The sequence below is a fragment of the Lygodium microphyllum genome, chromosome 15 (assembly GCF_053477565.2).
Source record: "Lygodium microphyllum isolate KBCC chromosome 15, Lygodium_microphyllum_v1.1.10, whole genome shotgun sequence".
Classification (NCBI taxonomy): domain Eukaryota; kingdom Viridiplantae; phylum Streptophyta; class Polypodiopsida; order Schizaeales; family Lygodiaceae; genus Lygodium; species Lygodium microphyllum.
Genome location: NC_141149.1, coordinates 94,505,138 through 94,523,315, shown reverse-complemented (window position 1 = coordinate 94,523,315; position 18,178 = coordinate 94,505,138). Strand labels below are relative to the sequence as shown.

General features: G+C 44.4%; 1 protein-coding gene across 1 annotated transcript; it reads right to left on the bottom strand.

The window, feature by feature from the left end:
* Positions 1-16,967: 16,967 nt before the first annotated feature.
* Positions 16,968-17,889, bottom strand: LOC148024781 (uncharacterized). Its single transcript, XM_087693826.1, has 3 exons — positions 17,449-17,889; positions 17,211-17,357; positions 16,968-17,126 (listed from the first exon to the last, which is right to left on the bottom strand). Exons 1-3 carry the CDS (start codon positions 17,887-17,889, stop codon positions 16,968-16,970), a joined length of 747 nt encoding a protein of 248 aa, XP_087549952.1.
* Positions 17,890-18,178: the final 289 nt, after the last annotated feature.

Genomic DNA, 18,178 nt, shown 5'->3' with positions numbered 1-18,178 from the left:
GAACTATGGTGGAGAAGCTCTCCATCTTCTCCTCTGTTTTTCTCTTATCTTCTCTTGTCTTGTCTTGCTCGCGGTAATGGAGCTTGGAACATGGAGCTTGAGGATGGAGCTTACTTGAAGCTTTCACTTGGATTGTGGAGTTATCGAAGTGCTCCAATTTAAGAGGAGGCAACTCGATTGGGCATGGAGGTAAGCTCAGTACACTCGGAGATACATAGCGCATCAACTCTATGAGAGGTAGCCATTACTGCTCAGCTTGGAATGCTTGAAATAATAAGTGGTCCGTGGGTCTTGATAGTTGATCGCCTCTATATCTCTTCTTCTCTTCTCTTCTCTTGCTCATGACAATGGAGCTTGGAGCGTGGAGCTTGAGGATGGATCTTTCTTGAAGCTTGCACTTGGATCGTGGAGCCACCGGAGTGCTTGAGAGAAGAGGAAACTTGATTGGGTATGGAGGTAAGCTCACTACACTTGTAGAGATGGATGGTGCATTGGCTATGTGAGGGGTAGCCATTAGTGCTCAGCTTGAAATGCTTGAACAATAAATGGTCCATGGGTCTTGGTGGTTGAGCTCACCTCTACATTTTGGTTCCATTGCTGAGACCAACGGATTCAAGCCTTGAGTGCTTGCATGCTTCAAATCAAGCATTGAAGTAGGGTTTTCCCTGAATGAGTGCTTGGCGTAGATAGGTAGGAAGCGAGGGAGATTGAAGAGGTATTCGATCTCCTTAGCAAGTAGGTTTTTGGTTTTTTGGATTTGGAAAAGCATGTTGGAGTAGTGTAGGTGTTTTCTTTATGATTTTTGTTTACATTTAGGTAGGATAGGAGTAAAATAGTGTGAGCACATAGTAGGGTTTTTACTGCTATATAACAAGTTGAAATGGGAAAAAGAACAGCAAAAAAATAAAATTTTGGATTAAATGTTGGTAGGAGAAGCAAGACCAAGGTGAATGCACACCTGGGCAGGGCAATAAGATGCCACGAGTGGAAAGGAAGACCTCACTTTGCATTTGAGAGATTAAGGAGAGCTTCAGAGAGAGAGAGAGACCTCCTGATGACATAGGAGATCACACGCTTTGATTTTGGTGCTTTTGATCGATCCAAGGACATAAGGATCTTCTTTTTATGCCATTGATGTGATTTAGAAGGTATGACAAGGGGGCCGTGATGAGCACTAGGAGAAATCAGCCAAGAATCATCGTGTTGCGCCATCGGGTTTGCAGTCATTGGAGCACTGTGTCCTAGTCCATCGACTCCCAAAGTCGGACAGTCGGACCATCCTACTGGGAGCATCAGACCATCTGACTCTAGGAGTCAGATTGCCACTGCAAGTCCATCGGGCCACCCGTCTCGAGAGTTGGACACTCTTTGATAGTTGGGGACCAAGCCCTTTGGTCCGATTGGACCAATTAGATATCCAACCATCCAATCAGACAAACTTTCCCACCAACCAGACCGCCCGTCTAGTTAAACACCCCATTTATCCAATTGGAGGCGCACAACAATAGGGTCACTCTATAGTTGGACCAACCATAGAACTTGGACCTAACTACCAATCGGACCACTCTTCAAAATTAAACCCAGTCGAATCGAGAACGTTAGACTCTGAAAGTCAAACCATCGAGAATCGGATAGCAATCCCATTCTAGGAATCAGACAAACAAACCAAAATAAGAAAATACAGACCCAAAGACCATATAGAGCCAAAAATATAATATAGATCTATTACTAGGCTGAAATCTAGAGCAAGTAGTTCAAATATTGGTTACGAACAGTCCTTCAAATCACACATGGTGTTTAGCATAATGGCTTTATGGGTCGGGGGGGACTGCCCCCCCAACCCCCGCAGAGGAGGCTTTGCCCCCTCCGCACCTCCCCCAAGTAGGTTGGAGAGAAAGAACATGCCGTGGCAGGTCCTCCAAATTAGATCCTACTGTATTTAGGGCTCTACACAAGCATAGATTGTCACTTGCAAATAACAACCAAAAGACTAAACTTGAACAAAGACAAACAAAGACCCTAGAACCTCAATGGGCCAACCTAACCAACAAGGGCAAAAAGACCATACCACAAAAATGTAATGTCTCCCTTTTTTCCCCCCTGTGACCCCTGTGCTCCCCCATAGTAACAATCCCCCCCAAATTTTATAAATTTTTTTAATCTCTCCGTCTCTCTCCCCTTGCCGTGGCATGGCGGGGAGAGAGACAGAGAGGGGGGTGACGTGTGGGAGCTAGGGGGCATGCAGGTTGTAGGTGGTAGCGGCCCCCCTATAAAACCTCTCCCCTCCTCCCTCGCATAGGGCAGCGCCCCCCTCCAGGTCCACAAGCGGCTCTCCTCTAGCCTCGCCAGACCAACGGCCCCCTCCAGGTCCACATGCGGCTCCCCTCTAGCCTCGCCAGACCAGCATGTTAGAATATGAAGCTCATTTTGTGTGTGTTGACCGACATGAGCTGGACACAGCTAATCTAGCCATAGTAGTTAGATACATTAAATAAGTCGGTGCCTTTGGTGTGAATGGTCTTATGACCGTAGGTTGTATCTTTCACTATTGAGTGTGGTATGAATATAGAGTGTGAGAGAGGAAGCTTGTTGCTTCACTCTGTCTGTCATCAATCTGGCTCTTTGAATTTGAACATGGTATCAGAGCCATAAATGGGCTCATTGGTGGAATGCACTCAATAAGAAGACTTGAAGAGTGAACTGAAGAGCTGGAAAAAGAAGAGGACTGACTGTCATTTCCATCAGAGGTCACACTAGAGGTATGTACTGTGAAGCATTGGAGTCTCATGGCTTGAAGCAGGGTTGTGGCTTGTTGAGAAGTCTTCCAAGGACTGATTGAGCATTAGTGAGTGCATCATTATCATAGTAATGAGCAAGATGTGCAGCAGAACTGATTTGCCCAGCCAGCGTGTTTGCACTTGTTTCTAGGCTGAACTTCATGGCTGAGATTCAGCACATGGACTACTTATCAAGGCTCTATTGAGCATCACCAAGAGTGTGGCTTGTCTGGAGATTCACCAAAGCTTCTTTGAGCATCAACAAGTGGGTAAATCTGATTTGAATGTACTCTGAACAGTCTGTGTGGACTGTGCCTATGAACAGGCTGCTCTCTTTGGCTGAGATTCAAGAAGTATAGCACTTGTCAGGTGGCATAGAGCTTGGATGCATACCAAGGAAGGTTCTTGAAGGGTATACCTTACTATTGCTCTTGTGGGAGCTCATGTGGGAGCTATAATAGAGGTGTACAGATCTGAATACACAGGGCTGAACTGTCATTGAACTTACAGTGACATTATACACTTGGGAAGTCTGCATTTTTGGATGCTCTTTGGCATGTACATTGAACTTGGATGTAGCACTTGATGCTTGGTAGAAGACATGTCATATTTCTTGGGTATTTTGACATAAACTTGGAGCTTGAAATGGCCTGATCTGAGAGCCTGTGATAGGCTGAAAACTGAAAAAAACAATTTGCAGACATAAAGCACAAATTGGGTATTTCTGAAGAACTAGTTGGCTGGGTTTGTTCCACAGGTACTTGAAGACTTGGTCTATGACTGTTGAATGCTTGAGCATTGGAAACGGAAGTGATGAAAATGGTTTATGGTTTTTTGGGACTGAAATTAATCCATGTTGCCAGTGCATTGGCTGTTTGAAATCTGGGAATTTATTTACAATGCTCATATATGTTGGTTATATACTGTTTTGAGGTTCTATGCCTATGCATGGCTTGACACTTGTACTAGCAGCAATCTATGGAAGTTTGGGACATGTATGACATGTATACTACTCAGTTTTGGGTTTGAGATCACTGCTGGTCACTCACAGAAGTACAGTTTTCAGACTGCATATATGTACCCTGGCAGTGAGGTTGCAGGAGTTCAAATTGAAGTGGATACATAGTATTTGCATTGACTGCTTTACTCATAGGTTAAGCCACTTGGTGTGAGCTGTTTTGGACTGTTAATGGGCTGAAATACCCTGGTTTTTTTACTGCAATTAATTGCAAAAAACTGTCATAAACAGTTCCGGGCTGAAGTTGAACTGTTAAGAAGATCTTGGTTTGCAGGTAGTCAGGCAAGGTCTGCAACATGGCAAATGCTGATAGAACTGATAATGTAACCCAGATAGTGGGAGAAAAGCTTGATAGAAACAATTATGCAATATGGAAGTTCCGCATGGAGAACTTTTTGATAGGCAAAGGATACTGGGACTTAGTGACAGGTGTTGAGGCTGAACCTGAAGTTCCAGATAGGAATCCTACAACTGATCAAAGACGAGCACATCGAGCTTGGACGGAAAGAGCTCGTAGAGTTTTACATTGGTTGTCATTATGTATCTCGGATGCTATGGTGATGCAGATCATGAACTGTAAATCCCCAGCAGATGCATGGAATATATTGGTCAAATACTATGGCACAACTACAAGTGCAAGGAAGATACAACTGAAGCAGAAATTCAATAACATGGAGAGGAAGAATAGATCCATACAACATTATGTCACAGAGGTTAAGACTATAGCAGATCAGCTGGCATATGTTGGCTCACAGGTAGAAGATGAGGATATGGTTGCAGTGACCTTAAATGGCTTGGGTCCGGAGTATAAGTCTTTTGACACTTCAGTATCTGTGTGGGCTGAGATGCCTGATTTTAATGAGCTGGTTGCATTATTGATTCATGAAGAGGTAAAGCTTGGCTTAGCTACACGGTCAAGCAGCTCAAAGAATAAGGATGCAGTTTTTTATTCGAATCAGCGTGGTCGTGGTAGCCATGGTAGAGGCTATGGATCTGGCAGAGGAGGCCAGCAGAATGCATCCTATAGTAATAGCAATCAGCAGTCATCAAATGCAAGAGGTAGTGGCAACTTTCGAGGCAGGGGGAGATCGAACTCCCGTGGCAGAGGCTCATGGCAGCAGCAGCGTCAGTCAGACAATCCAAATAAGGACAAGGATTGTCACTACTGCGGAAAGTATGGGCATATTGCAAAGGATTGCTGGAAGAAGCAGGGAAATCAGAAGGGCAAGCAGCATGGACATTATGCTACGTCCAGTTAGGAAGATGACTCTGGTGATAGACTGTTTGCCATGCAATATGTCAAAGATAAGGCTACTGAAAAATCATTTGATGATGTAGTGTGGTACATTGACTCGGGGGCGTCAAATCACATGACCCCTCATGGTGATTGGTTCATGGATATGGTGGCTGAAAAGCATGGTTATGCATGCACAGGTGATGACACACAACATAGCATTGAGCATAAAGGCAAAGTGCCTCTGGTTGTACATGATGGCAGGAAGAAGAATCTTCATGATGTTTTGCATGTTCCTTCGATTACGAAGAACCTATTGTCTGTGGGCCAAATGACAGAGCAGAACTTGCAGGTTCGCTTCAATAAGCATGGCTGCTTTATTGAAGAGTTTGGCAATGGATGCAAGTTGATCGCGAAAGGCCACAGAAATGGAAGAATGTTCACTCTTGATGCTACACTGCCAGAGCTGAATTCCGCTATGTTTGCCCAGGGTTCTGGCACTATCAGGTACTTAGAGATTTGGCACAAGAGAGTGGGGCATGTAAATTTGCAGAGGCTGCAGACCATGCAGAAGAAGCAGCTAGTAACAGGGTTACCTAGATTCCAATATTCAGATATTGGTCATGTATGCGAGGCTTGCCAGTTTGGTAAGCAGTCACGATTGCCGTTTGTCAGGCATGTAAGACAGAGTACACGACCACTACACTTAGTGCACTCTGATGTTTGGGGACCAGCTCATAATGCATCTATGGGGGGTTCCAGATACTATGTATCTTTCATTGATGACTACAGTCGATATACCTGGCTTTACATATTGAAAACAAAATATGAGGTCTTTGCTATTTTTCAGAAATTTAAGGCACAAGTTGAGAAGGAATTTGAGTGTTACATCTCTTGCTTGAGATTTGATAGCGGTGGGGAGTATGTCTCCAATGAATTTGCTGGTTTTTTGGTTGAAAATGGCATTCATAGGCAACTAACTTGTAGCTACACTCTGCAGCAAAACGGAGTAGCTGAAAGGAAGAACAGGGTTGTGATGGAAGCTGCTAGAGCCATGATGAATGAGAAGCATATGCCGCTTTACTATTGGGCAGAGGCTGTTGTGACAGGCTGCATATATTCTGAACAAGACTCCCACTGCAGGCATTCATGACATGACACTGTTTGAGAGGCTCTATGGCTATAAGCCGGATGTAAGACACATGAAGGTCTTTGGCTGTCTTGCTTATGTGCACATTCCAGGTGAGAAAAGGAAAAAGCTGGATCCCAAAGCGCATAAGAGTGCATTCATTGGATACTCGCAGGAGAAGAAGGCATACAAATGTTATGATCCCTCTACCAGGGAGACTTTGGTAAGCAGGGATGTCATCTTTGATGAGCTGGGCTCTTGGTATGTCTCACCAGTTGCAGTGCCATCCGATCTGCCTTTCACTCATGTCTCTACAGTTGATATGCAGCAGAGCCCTGCTATGACAGGACCTATCAGTTAGACAGTATCCCCATGGACAAGGAGATTGAGGAACTCACCGTCCACTGACACGGGTATGTCAGTGAGGGGGAGACATGATGTCTTGGACAGCAAAGGAAAAGAGAAAGTTATTGAGGATGGTATGATGACACCTGGCAGAATGACTTCGGGCTATGAGTCTAGTGATACTTTAGATAGCGAACTTGGTATTCCGACTGTCTATACGACTGGCACGAGGCAGAACAGGTACATTCTGCCTCATGAGAGAGGTGAATCAAGTAGTGCACCACAGCCTAGACGATCGCAGAGGGTCAGATACCCTATTGACAGGTTGACGTACTCTGGTTATTCTGCAAAGCATTATGCATACATGACAAAAGTGATGGAGATCAAAGAACCAGGTACTTATGCTGAAGCAGCAAAGGATGAAAATTGGTGCATGGCTATGGATGAAGAGATGAAAGCCTTGGCTGAAAATCAGACTTGGGATTTGGTACCACTGCCTAAAGGGAAAAAGCCTGTTAGCTGGAAATGGGTTTATAAAATCAAATGTAAGTCTGATGGCAGTGTGGAAAGGCACAAAGCAAGGCTGGTTGCTAAAGGATATGCTCAGCAGCAGTATGGCTTGGATTATGATGAAACATTCAGCCCGGTTGCAAAAAAGGCAACCATACGAATTGTTATTGCCTTGGCTACTGCAAAAGGCTGGAAATTGCAGCAGATGGATGTTAAGAATGCATTCCTCAATGGTGATTTAGCAGAGGATGTATACATGGTTCAGCCGGAAGGGTATGAGCACCCTGATTTTCAGCATTATGTGTGGAGGCTGAAAAAGGCACTGTATGGGCTGAAGCAGGCTCCGAGAGCTTGGCATGCTAGGATCAGCAGTTACTTGCAGAGTCTTGGATTTGTTGTTGGCAGGGCTGATCACAGCCTGTTTACAAAGAAGACTGACAGTGGCTTGGTAGTGCTGGTCATATATGTTGATGACCTGATAATCACTGGAGATGATGACATGGGAATTCAACATGCTATGAAGATGCTGAAATCTGAATTTGACATGAAAGATCTGGGAGATCTGAAGTATTTCTTGGGTATTGAGGTCGTACCAGCTGAAAATGGCTTATGGCTGACGCAGAAGCACTATGCCATGGAAATGCTTAAGAAGTATGGCATGGCTGAATGCAAACCACTGGATACACCTCTGGACCAGAATGTAAAGCTAGACATGAACACTGGGGCTGAAGTAGAAGATGTGACTATGTACAGGCAGATGGTCGGAAGTCTGATTTACTTGACCATCACTAGGCCTGACTTGAGCTATGCAGTAGGGCTGATAAGCCAGTTTATGTAGAAGCCGAGAAAGCCGCACTTGGATGCAGTTAGACGCATCATGAGGTATGTTAAGTCCACTATAGACTATGGGCTGTTCTATGTCAGAGATAAGCCCTTGATTCAGATTGGATACACAGATGCAGATTGGGCAGGATGCTCAACTGACAAACGATCTACGAGTGGCTATGCCTTTGGCTTTGGTAGCGGCATGATCAATTGGAGCAGCAAGAAGCAGCCTACGGTTGCTTTATCTAGTACAAAGGCAGAGTACAGGGGGGCTGCATTCGCAGCATGTGAGATTGCTTGGCTGCTCAAGCTTATGGCTGATTTGGATATTCAGGTTGATGCTCCAGTGAAACTGTTATGTGATAATCTGAGTAGTGTACTCCTGGCCATGAATCCAGTTTACTATGCCAGGACAAAACACATAGAGGTACACTACCACTTTATTCGTGAGATGGTCCTTGCAGGAAAGGTTGATCTTATGCATGTGAGGACTGATGAGCAGGTAGCAGATATCTTTACCAAGTCTTTGGGTAAAGATAAGTTTTGTGGTTTTAGACAACTACTTGGAGTACATATGCTGTCTTGAGCTTGAGGGGGAGTGTTAGAATATCAAGCTCATTTTGCATGTGTTGACCTACATGAGCTGGACATAGCTAGTCTAGCCATAGTAGTTAGATACATTAAATAAGTCGGTGCCTTTGGTGTGAATGGTCTTATGACCGTAGGTTGTATCTTTCACTATTGAGTGTGGTATGAATATAGAGTGTGAGAGAGGAAGCTTGTTGCTTCACTCTGTTTGTCATCAATTTGCCTCTTTGAATTTGAACACAGCAGCCCCCCTCGGCTCGACAGGTAGAGTGTGCCCCCCCTCCAGTTTAGGTAGAGTTTTTCCCCCTGTTGCTACAGAAGTTCTCCCCCCTCCATCGCCTGTGCAGGCGCCACCCTCACTAGACGTGACATCAGTAGAAAAGGAGGTGAAGAGAAGGAGAGGGAGAGGAGAAGAGGAAGAGAGAGTGAGAAAGAAGAAGAAGAAGGTGAAGAAGAGGGAAAAGAGAGAAGAGGGAGAGAAGAATGAGAAGAGAAGAAGGAAGAAGAGAGAAGAGAGAGAAGAGAGGAAGAGAGAAGAAGAAGAAGAAGAAGAAGAAGAAGGGGAAGAAGAGGGGAGAGAGAGAAGAGGGAGAGAAGAAGAGAAGGAGAAGAAAAGAAGGAGAAGAGAAGAAGGAAGAAGAGAGAAGAGAGAAGAAGAAGAAGAAGAGGGGAGAGAGAGAAGAGGGAGAGAGGAAGAGAAGGAGAAGAAAAGAAAGAGAAGAGAAGAAGGAAGAAGAGAGAAGAGAGAAGAAGAAGAAGAAGAAGAGGGGAGAGAGAGAAGAGGGAGAGAGGAAGAGAAGGAGAAGAAGAGTAGGAGAAGAAGAAGAAGGGGAGAAGAGGTAGTCAGAGGAGGAGAAGAGAGAAGAAGGGAAGGAGAAGAAAAGAAGGAGAAGAGAGAGGGAGAAGAAGAAGAGATAGAGGAGAGGAGAAGAAGAGAAGGAGAAGAAGAGAGAGAGTGAGGAAGAAGGAGTAGCAGGAGGAGAGGATAAGAAGTAGAAGGAGGGAAGAGAAAGAAGAAGGGAGAGAAGAGGAAAGAAGAAGTGGGTAGAGAAGGAGAAGGAGAGAAAGGGAGAGAAGAAGAGAAGGAGAGAGAGAAGAGAGAGGGAGAAGAAGAAGAGATAGAGGAAAGGAGAGGAGAAGAAGAAGGGAAAGGAGAGAGGTAGAGGAATAAGAAGAAGAGGTAGACAAAGAGAGGTGAGAAGTGGTAGAGGAAGGAGCAGAAGGAGAAAGAAGTGGGAGAAGGACAAGAAGAGAGGTAGAGGAAGAAGAGAGAGGAAGGGGGTAACCGCTACGAGTCACCCAAACCACTCTCCTGGCAATGAACCACATTCAGTGGTTTTCCAAACTGATCATGTCTAACCGAAACCGTTAAGGTCCGGACTGCCCAATCTCCGCAAGATGAATGGCTCCCAAGAAGAAAGTCGCAAAAAGCATAGGCGTCCAAGCCATCGGTAATGCCGGAGGGTCTAGCGGAGCGACCAACACAACACACATGAATCAAGCCTAGGTTCTAAGCGTTAAAAATTTAATTTAGGAATTATTTCTCGTGGAAGGGATGAAAGGATTGATGTCCTGCATAGGGTTTTGTTTACTCTAAGAACTAAGTTGCATGCACGAAATGGTAGAGTTTGGAATTCGCACAAGCTTCAGGAACGAAATGATAGCTTTTACACATATAAAATGATAAGGTTATCGCCTTACTTCACATAAAATGATAGCTTTTTAACCAGTTCAATGCATGAATAGTCATTTAGAATTCACGTTTTGCAATCATGGTTAAAAGAAACACATGAAATGTTAATTTCTGTTCATGAGATACACTTGCATCGTTAGACAAAACCCTAGACTTTCATAGATGCAAGTCACATGTGATCCGGGCATTAGGAATAAGCATAATTGCTTGCGAATTGTTTTATCAATCTTGCTGTGGATTATCGCAAATGAATACCCTTCTAGCTTAGTTGAAGCTGGTGACCTAACCCTAAATGGATTGTTGACCCAAGTTATGCTTGGCGATTTGTAAAGATTGTGAATCCCTTAAGAAATTGTTTCGATTTTTCCAGTTAAAATTCTGATTGTGCATGCAATGGGATTGTGATGCCTTGAAGCAAGAGGTTGTGCGTTCAACTGTTTGCTAATGTGGTTTTGGATGTTAACCCAAGTGGGGAGTGTTGATGATTTCATGGCTGGGTCTGAAATGACTGATTGCCATGGAAACGAAAGGGATGTTTTCCCTAGCAATTGTTACTATGCTGGTTGCTTAAGCTATGGTTGATTTCCTAAAAGGGATAATTAAGGAAGGATGGTGCTGGCTACCCCCCGCAAGCTCCCAAACCCTAACCAAGGGGGTTATTAATCCGCATTGGGAATGTGGACCGAACCCACCGCGAGATGTCTCTCCGTGGAAATCACTTGGCGTAGGAGGATGCTTGGGTGCCAGTGGGGGCTCTGGCCGTAAATCCCAATGCCTCCGGGCCCTACACAAGTACTCTATGTGACTCGAGATGCGATCTTGAGGCCTTGATACTAGTTACAAGGTGGAATCTTGGAAGGATAAACCTTCGGGTTTTTATTGCCGAAAGATGGAAGGATTTTTCTGTGGAGGCAGAAAGGAGCACTTAATTCTCCTGTATGGGTAGGAGACACACATTAATCCGAAGATAAGTTAAGGAAGTGTTTGATCTTGTTTTAACCTGTCTTCGTATCTGTGGCCTAAATTACGTGAAGGAACCTGTGACTAACGGGTTAATTAAGGAAGCTACTTTTATGTGTCAAATGTAGTGTGGTAGGTAATTAGATAACTAAAACAACCCTCGAGGGAAGCATGGTGGATGTGATTAATGGTCTATCCTACCGAAGGGTGGTCTCGATTAGCTGAGAGCCTTCCTCAAAGGAGATGTTACAGGAAATGTAAGGAAAAAGTCGGTCTATGACCTTAGATAATGTTGATTAGGAACCCGGACTTCAGGTCGATCCTAGTGGGAATGGTCGGATTAGTTCCATTGCGGGACAGACTCGAGAGACCCTAGTTGGCAAACCCCATGTCATTCCTTGGGAGTGCCGGGAGGCGTCTTCTAGATATATCTCTTGATGGATTGCTAAGACATGTCCCGCGATTTGAGGAGCGGGGACGTTACAAAAAACATGTATAGGTTGCATCAGGATTGCATCTACTCAAAATAGAATGTAACAACATCAAGCTATTGCGAGGATGGCTAGACATGACAGTCGTGATGATAGATACACCTTGAACAACAGTGCACAGATGACCCAAGGTATCAGTAGAGAATCCAAATCTAGATGTGTAGTTGGGGACTCAAGGGCATGTATCAGAAGGCTTGAATCTATAAGTCAATACCCGGAAGATGAAGACATAGTACTGCTTTCTTATCTTAGGGTCAAACTCATCACAAAAAGAGAGCATAGTGTCGATGATGTCATTGATGAAGGAGTTGATTTTAATATCTTGACCTATGAAGCATGGACCCTACTAGGCCAAACACAGCTCACACCGACTAATGCAACTCTTAGTCCTTATGGGGGACCCACAAGCACTTACAGAGAAGTGCAAAATCCTTGTCACTATTGAATTTGAAAGCTTGCCTATCCTATTCCATGTTCCTCCAAATAGTGCAAATTGTGGAAAGTAAACCCTCCTAGGACAACCCTTCAAAATGGCCACAAAGTGTGAGGCTGATTATGTAGCATAGAGGATACACTTGACACTATTGGGTGTGAGGATAATCACAACCTTTAACAAGGTTGACCTCATCAAACCTCGAGGGAAAGATAAGGAACATTCTGACATACAAGGAAAGACTAGTAAAACAAGAGCAAGGACTTGTTGAAAGAGTTTATAGAAGTGCATATTGAATAGAGAGAACCAGTGAGTGAGGCCATGCTTGAAACAAGAAGGTCAGGAGACAATGCCAAGGATAGGCTTTGGACTTACAAACATTCTAGAAGACCATAAAAGAAGCCCAAGCCTTATAGATGAAGGTATCAATGGTGGAGAGCCAACGCAACACATCGATGGATATACAAAGTGTTGCTATGTGCTCAAGGGTCTTATGCAGGTAACCTATGGATTTGGGTGCCAAAGCCCCTGCTAAACCATCTCTATTAGTCGAAGGCCAGATCTTACCTATGGATTTGGGTGCCAAAGCCCCCTACTAAACCACCTCTATCAGTTGAAGGCTAGATCTTATCAAAATTGAGGAAGTGCATGAGGAAATCTAAACAAAAATCCAAGTCTCTAATCAACAACATTGGAGTGACTGAGCCCCTCACGATTGAAATCAAGAAACCAAACATGACTATTCGAAAGGTAGATCCTCAACCTAGCTTGCTTAACCAGTGAATACTAGATGTAATCGTTGAGTGTGCACAAAGACCACCACTGCCCAAGGAACCTTTGATTTCCCAAGAGGATAAGGAGCACCACAATCACAATGCTGCTCATGATAAGGCTGATTGGTCAACAAAGTAAATGCCAGAATTGTCTTACAGCCCCACGAGAAAATCCAGCCAGTCTACTTAGGAGTCCCAAATCTCCTACACTTTTTTTCCCTAAATAGACACAAGAAGCACAACAATAGTTGTCAAGTACAACTTCTCAATCGCGATATCTGTCTCCATTTGAGCTTCCAAATGTCCAAGATGCGGGACATGACAGCACCCATCATTCTCAACCTAGGGAAATTCATGTGCAATCAACCATGGCTAGCTCAAATCGATCTGTACAAGTGAATGCTCAAAGGGAAACAAAAGACACGACCACTTCCGATCTACCTAAGGACTTGACATTGCAATCTATCAGTAGTAGCCAGTCCATTAAACTAGCCGCTATTACTTCCAATCAGGAATCACAGCAATCACAGCCTTCAGTCTTGGCGATGCCCCTTATGGAACGTGTCCTTAGCAATTCACCTACGGAGAAGAGGTGTTGCAACCAACATCCTTGACACCTCCAGCACTTCCAAAGCACCTAAAGCCTAAACTTGAGGGAAATATCTGGAAGATTTGGCCAAGGAGATGGCACATTTGACTAATGAATGAGAGATAAAGTGCATGATGAAGCTTGATCACAAGCTGTCAGGCGCATCACACATGCATACATCCACATGGATATCGGAAGGGCAACACCAAAGCACACAAAGCTCATAGCCAAACACCTAACTTGGGATGAACAACAACATGTTTGCTCCTGCAATGTAGCTATCACTGAGGAAGCCATGAAGGACATCCCAAAAGCCATGGGTAGACAATTGCGCTTGATACCCTCACTCTATACTACTCAATGTAAGACAAACAAGGAAAAGCTCAAAGTAATCAAACAAAAAGGGAAAGGACAAGGTGACTTTGTGCAGAAATGGTAATCTTGGCAGCCAAAATTGGCCACTGACTAATGACACTCTCCGAGCAAAGGAAAGCCCTTTGGACATCAATACATGATCCCACATATGTTGCCCCGATCTCATTAAGAGTATTGGAAATGGTTCATGAGGTCCATCTCTCTGCAATTGTCCAAAAACATCCCTTATATGATAAATTGCTACTAGAATAAGATCTACATGTGGCTAGCAAGCTAGGAGTAGGGAACATGGTACTTGATGTTAGCGCATATGTCTTCTGCCTCACTCAAGACCCTAAAATCTTAGATATTTATGCTTTCCATCAATACAACCCTGACTTCTTTAGCTAGTTTCATCCAAGCTTACATGACAGGAATCCCAAACTATCTCTTGGTTCTACACAAGAGTCACCCAAACCTCCTGAGCAAGAGAAAAAAAACTCTAAACACAACATCCACACTGATAAGAAGCAATGGAGGCATGTTCCAATGGGTAAGGACAAGAGCCTAGAGCAAATGCCCCCTGACCCGAAGCAACTACCAATGCAATCGGATGAAGAGCTAAACGCACGGGAATTAACTGAAGAGCTAGACTCTCCAAAAAGAGAGGCAGTTGTAACCGCACAACCTAGCGAGGCTATCCATAAGTCTGCAGTTATGTCCCATGAGGAGACACTAGGAATGGAGAATGTTGAGGCCCACCGACCAAGCACATCAATGGGCTGACCTAGTTTAGGGTCCTAAATATTTAAAGAATACACCTCAATTTCCCAAGAAGAAGAGAAGAAAACAATGAAAATAATGGCAGTTACAAGTTGTTGAGGATGCCAAGAAGATTAAGATCAAGAGTGCTAAAGAGCTGAGGAACAAAGCATCGAGTCCACCGATGAATGAACCCATTGCCATCTCTCCTAATAGCAGTGAAATCTCAGACACATCCATGTATTCTAATAAGTCAAAGCAACCATTACCATCAACGGTTGCTTACAACACTTAATCCATCGACAATAGAACTTGCATTGACCAATCAAGAGTGGATACAACACTGTCACCATAGGTTGACAAAACTATACCGTTCACATCCGAGGAGAACCAAGACACAATAATAGCAAATCCTCAGGAGAAACTTGAAAACCCTGAGGACATAAGCAACCCTCGCATTGACCAATCTAGGTCATCTAGGCCTAAGCCCTAAGCTATGCTAAAGCCTAGGGAAACTCCTAGAACCTTGCATGATATAGCAACCGAGCAATCCTTCATAGAACATAGAAGTGTCACAGAGTGCTTGATTGAGTCAGATGCTAAACTCAAATTATTCGCATGTGTTTATGTCCTCGCAGACATGGGGACATTCCCTAGGAAGCATCTTGAGGAATACTTGCCATATCTACTATCTTGGGAAGAGCAAGAATATCTTAATGAGCGCTATGACAAGCTCCTACATGAACGCATGCAACTCTTCTCTGATGAGGAGGCCAACAAATTATGCTTAGCTGTGATATTCAACAATGTGCTTTGCCAACCAAATATCTTTGAGGTAGAGCAACTAAAGTGACAATCAGAGGGTCGAAGTCAATTTGAAAATTGTTGGTTTGAAAACCATGTTACAATGGCCAAACTTGGAGCCCATATTATGACAGTCTCAGAGGAGCGATTGGCCAAATGGCAGTCTCAAAGAGACCCAACCTATGTCGTGCCAACTTCCTTTCGAGTATTGATTGCTATTCAGGGTATGGACTTAGTTGGAACTAGCCAAGAAAACTCTCTGATTAATAAAATTCTCACTGAGGAGGAGCTACGTGTTGCGAGTGGAGTCGCACAAGGTACCATGCTACTCGATGTTGCAAAATATATGTTGTTATTAAGTAGGCTATCATGGGTACTGGATGCGTATGACACATTCCAATACAATCATGAGTTCTACAATTGGTTTTTATCCTCACGAAGTGACATGGATTCATAAATGTGTACATAAATAAACAATGAGTTTTGTGACTATGTATAGATAATACCAAAAAGCTGGCACAGACACAAGCAATGATAATCAAGCATAGGAAGGAACTTTTGAGCTTGATAGTCTAAGCTCCTTAGGTCCTCCTCTCACCACACGTCTAGAAGTCATGTGACCATTTCCTGCCACCTCCGAGCAAGAACTGACCATTCCCGCCTCCAGGTGGAGGGCATGAAATCCTCATTGCCACCATTGGAAGCCCTAGCCAACACATCTATGAGTGTGCATGAACCATCAGGACCATAACAGGAAATGCAAGAAATTAGCACTGCAAGGAACTTCCTGACACAATTTACAGCCATTACACATACCTAATCTTCAGGAATACCATGCAAACATGATCTACATATCGTAAACATCAATGCTAAACCACTGTCCTGAAAAATATCACACAGTTTATCATCATCATATTCACTCTTGATCAAATAACTTGAAACAAACATCACGAATATTCAGGACACAGATACACAGTGTTAGAACCAGACGTATGCAACCAGAATCTGGCGCTGTCCCACTACAAGGGATCGGGCTCATACCCGCGCTCCTAGCCGCACAAAATGACTTGGGAAAAAAAGTGTCGGGCCCGTGTAATAGCGCGTGTATCATCGCGGCCAGAGACATGCGTGTAAAAGCGCGTGTACAGTGACAGTCAGTCGCGCGAATACACGACCCCATACACGCGTTCTGCGCAGTTTTGCTGTAAATTTACACGCGAATCTAATAGACTATCCGCGCAAATATACGCGATTTTGACAGATGACACGCGCTTATACACGCGATTACAGAGGGAAAAAAAAATCCAGAGAGTGCTTTTGGGTGCCTGGATGTTGTTCCAGCATCCAACCACCCAAAGGCACTCTCTGGATTTTTTTTTGGTGCATTGCACCATAAAAAAAAGAGAGATTTAGATTTCAAGACACGAATCAAGACTCACTCTCTATGAATACACGATTCAATATTACTATCTAAAACTTAATACACGACTCAAGACTCACGATTCAATACATTGTCAATACATGATACATTTGTGTACAAGGGAGTCCATATGTCAAAATAGCCCATGGCTTTAATTAGGAACAAATATATACAAAGTCAAATAGGGAGCTAGGTGCAAAAAAGCCCATGGCTTCAGTTACAAAAAAATTTTGTACAACCACATCCTACAGTATTCTGAAAGCTAATCAGAGGATGATGAGGACCCTGTGCTCTCTCCATGATCAGAGGAGCTCGCATCGGTATATTCCGATGAGTGGTGCTCGCCTCCACCAGGAGCAGTGGCACGAACATCAGCAGTGGTGGCTGGATCATCAGGGGCAGGAGCATCAGCAGCTTGTGCCTGTTCAAGAAATATACCGTATGTAAGTATACATATATATGCAATTAAATAAACCGAAATCATTCATTTAGAGTTTTCAAGTACCTGTCGACCGTATGGTCTCATGGCCGCGTCAAACTGCGCATCCGTAATACATCCCTCGTTTCTGAAGATGGCCCACGTGTCACGTCTGCTATTGCGACGAGCATACCCAGTCTCGTGGGCTGTGGGCCTCCTCCCCATAACCCGTCGCTGTAACATAATCAAGATAGTTTGTAAGATCAAAACAATCATAGAATCAATGAATTTGGCAAACAATCAAATAAAGAGGCAAGTTACTTACGAACTCTGCCTCCCACGACTCGACGCCGCCAGATCCGAAATGCGACGATCCAATGGTCTCCATCTGGATCCGTCGTGCCTCCACATGCTGCCTGCTCTTCACGCCTCCCTCTGCGCGCTTCTTTGCCTCCTTCCACTCGCGTTTGTGGGCAGTGGCAGGTTTCTCACAAGGATAGCCACCCGCAGCTACATTCACCCCATCATCGTACACGAGTTTCTTAAGGTGAGATCTTTTATTACTTAAGATCTCCCTTATTCGCGTCCTTCCCCATACATCCGAGAATGTCGCTCGTGGGGGATTGGGGTACCGACTATGTACACTATCTAGGACCTCCCTACATAACCGGCTATCCTGATCTTTAAATTTTACAAAACAGTTTCTATACATGTTTGAAACTACCCCCCGCATATACTCCATCACCTCTTTCCCTCTCGCATCCATGACTACCCCGCCCCTATCCGTAACATCGTAGAAAATCTCTCCCTCCACCTCTCTCGCCTCCTCCGACTCCTCATTGTCTCCTCGTACATGCCTCCCTCCATGCCCTCTCTCACCGCGTGCCCTACTACCCCCCCCACCAAAGCACCCGCCGCATCCTCCACTCCCGCTCTCTTTACTGCGGCGTCGGCTCTCATCTGTACTGCGGGAGTAGCCATGACTAGGGGTGGCTGCACGTGACTGTGTACGTGACTGTGGCTGTGAGGGAGCACGTGATGGTGGCCGTGAGCCC

Coding starts and splice junctions, on each gene's coding strand:
- LOC148024781 (XM_087693826.1), bottom strand. CDS start 17,889: ATGGATGCGAGAGGGAAAGAGGTGATGGAGTATATGCGGGGGGTAGTT. Junction 17,358..17,448: donor AGTCGTGGGAGGCAGAGTTC/GTAAGTAACTTG, acceptor ATTATGTTACAG/CGACGGGTTATGGGGAGGAG. Junction 17,127..17,210: donor TGAGACCATACGGTCGACAG/GTACTTGAAAAC, acceptor TTTCTTGAACAG/GCACAAGCTGCTGATGCTCC.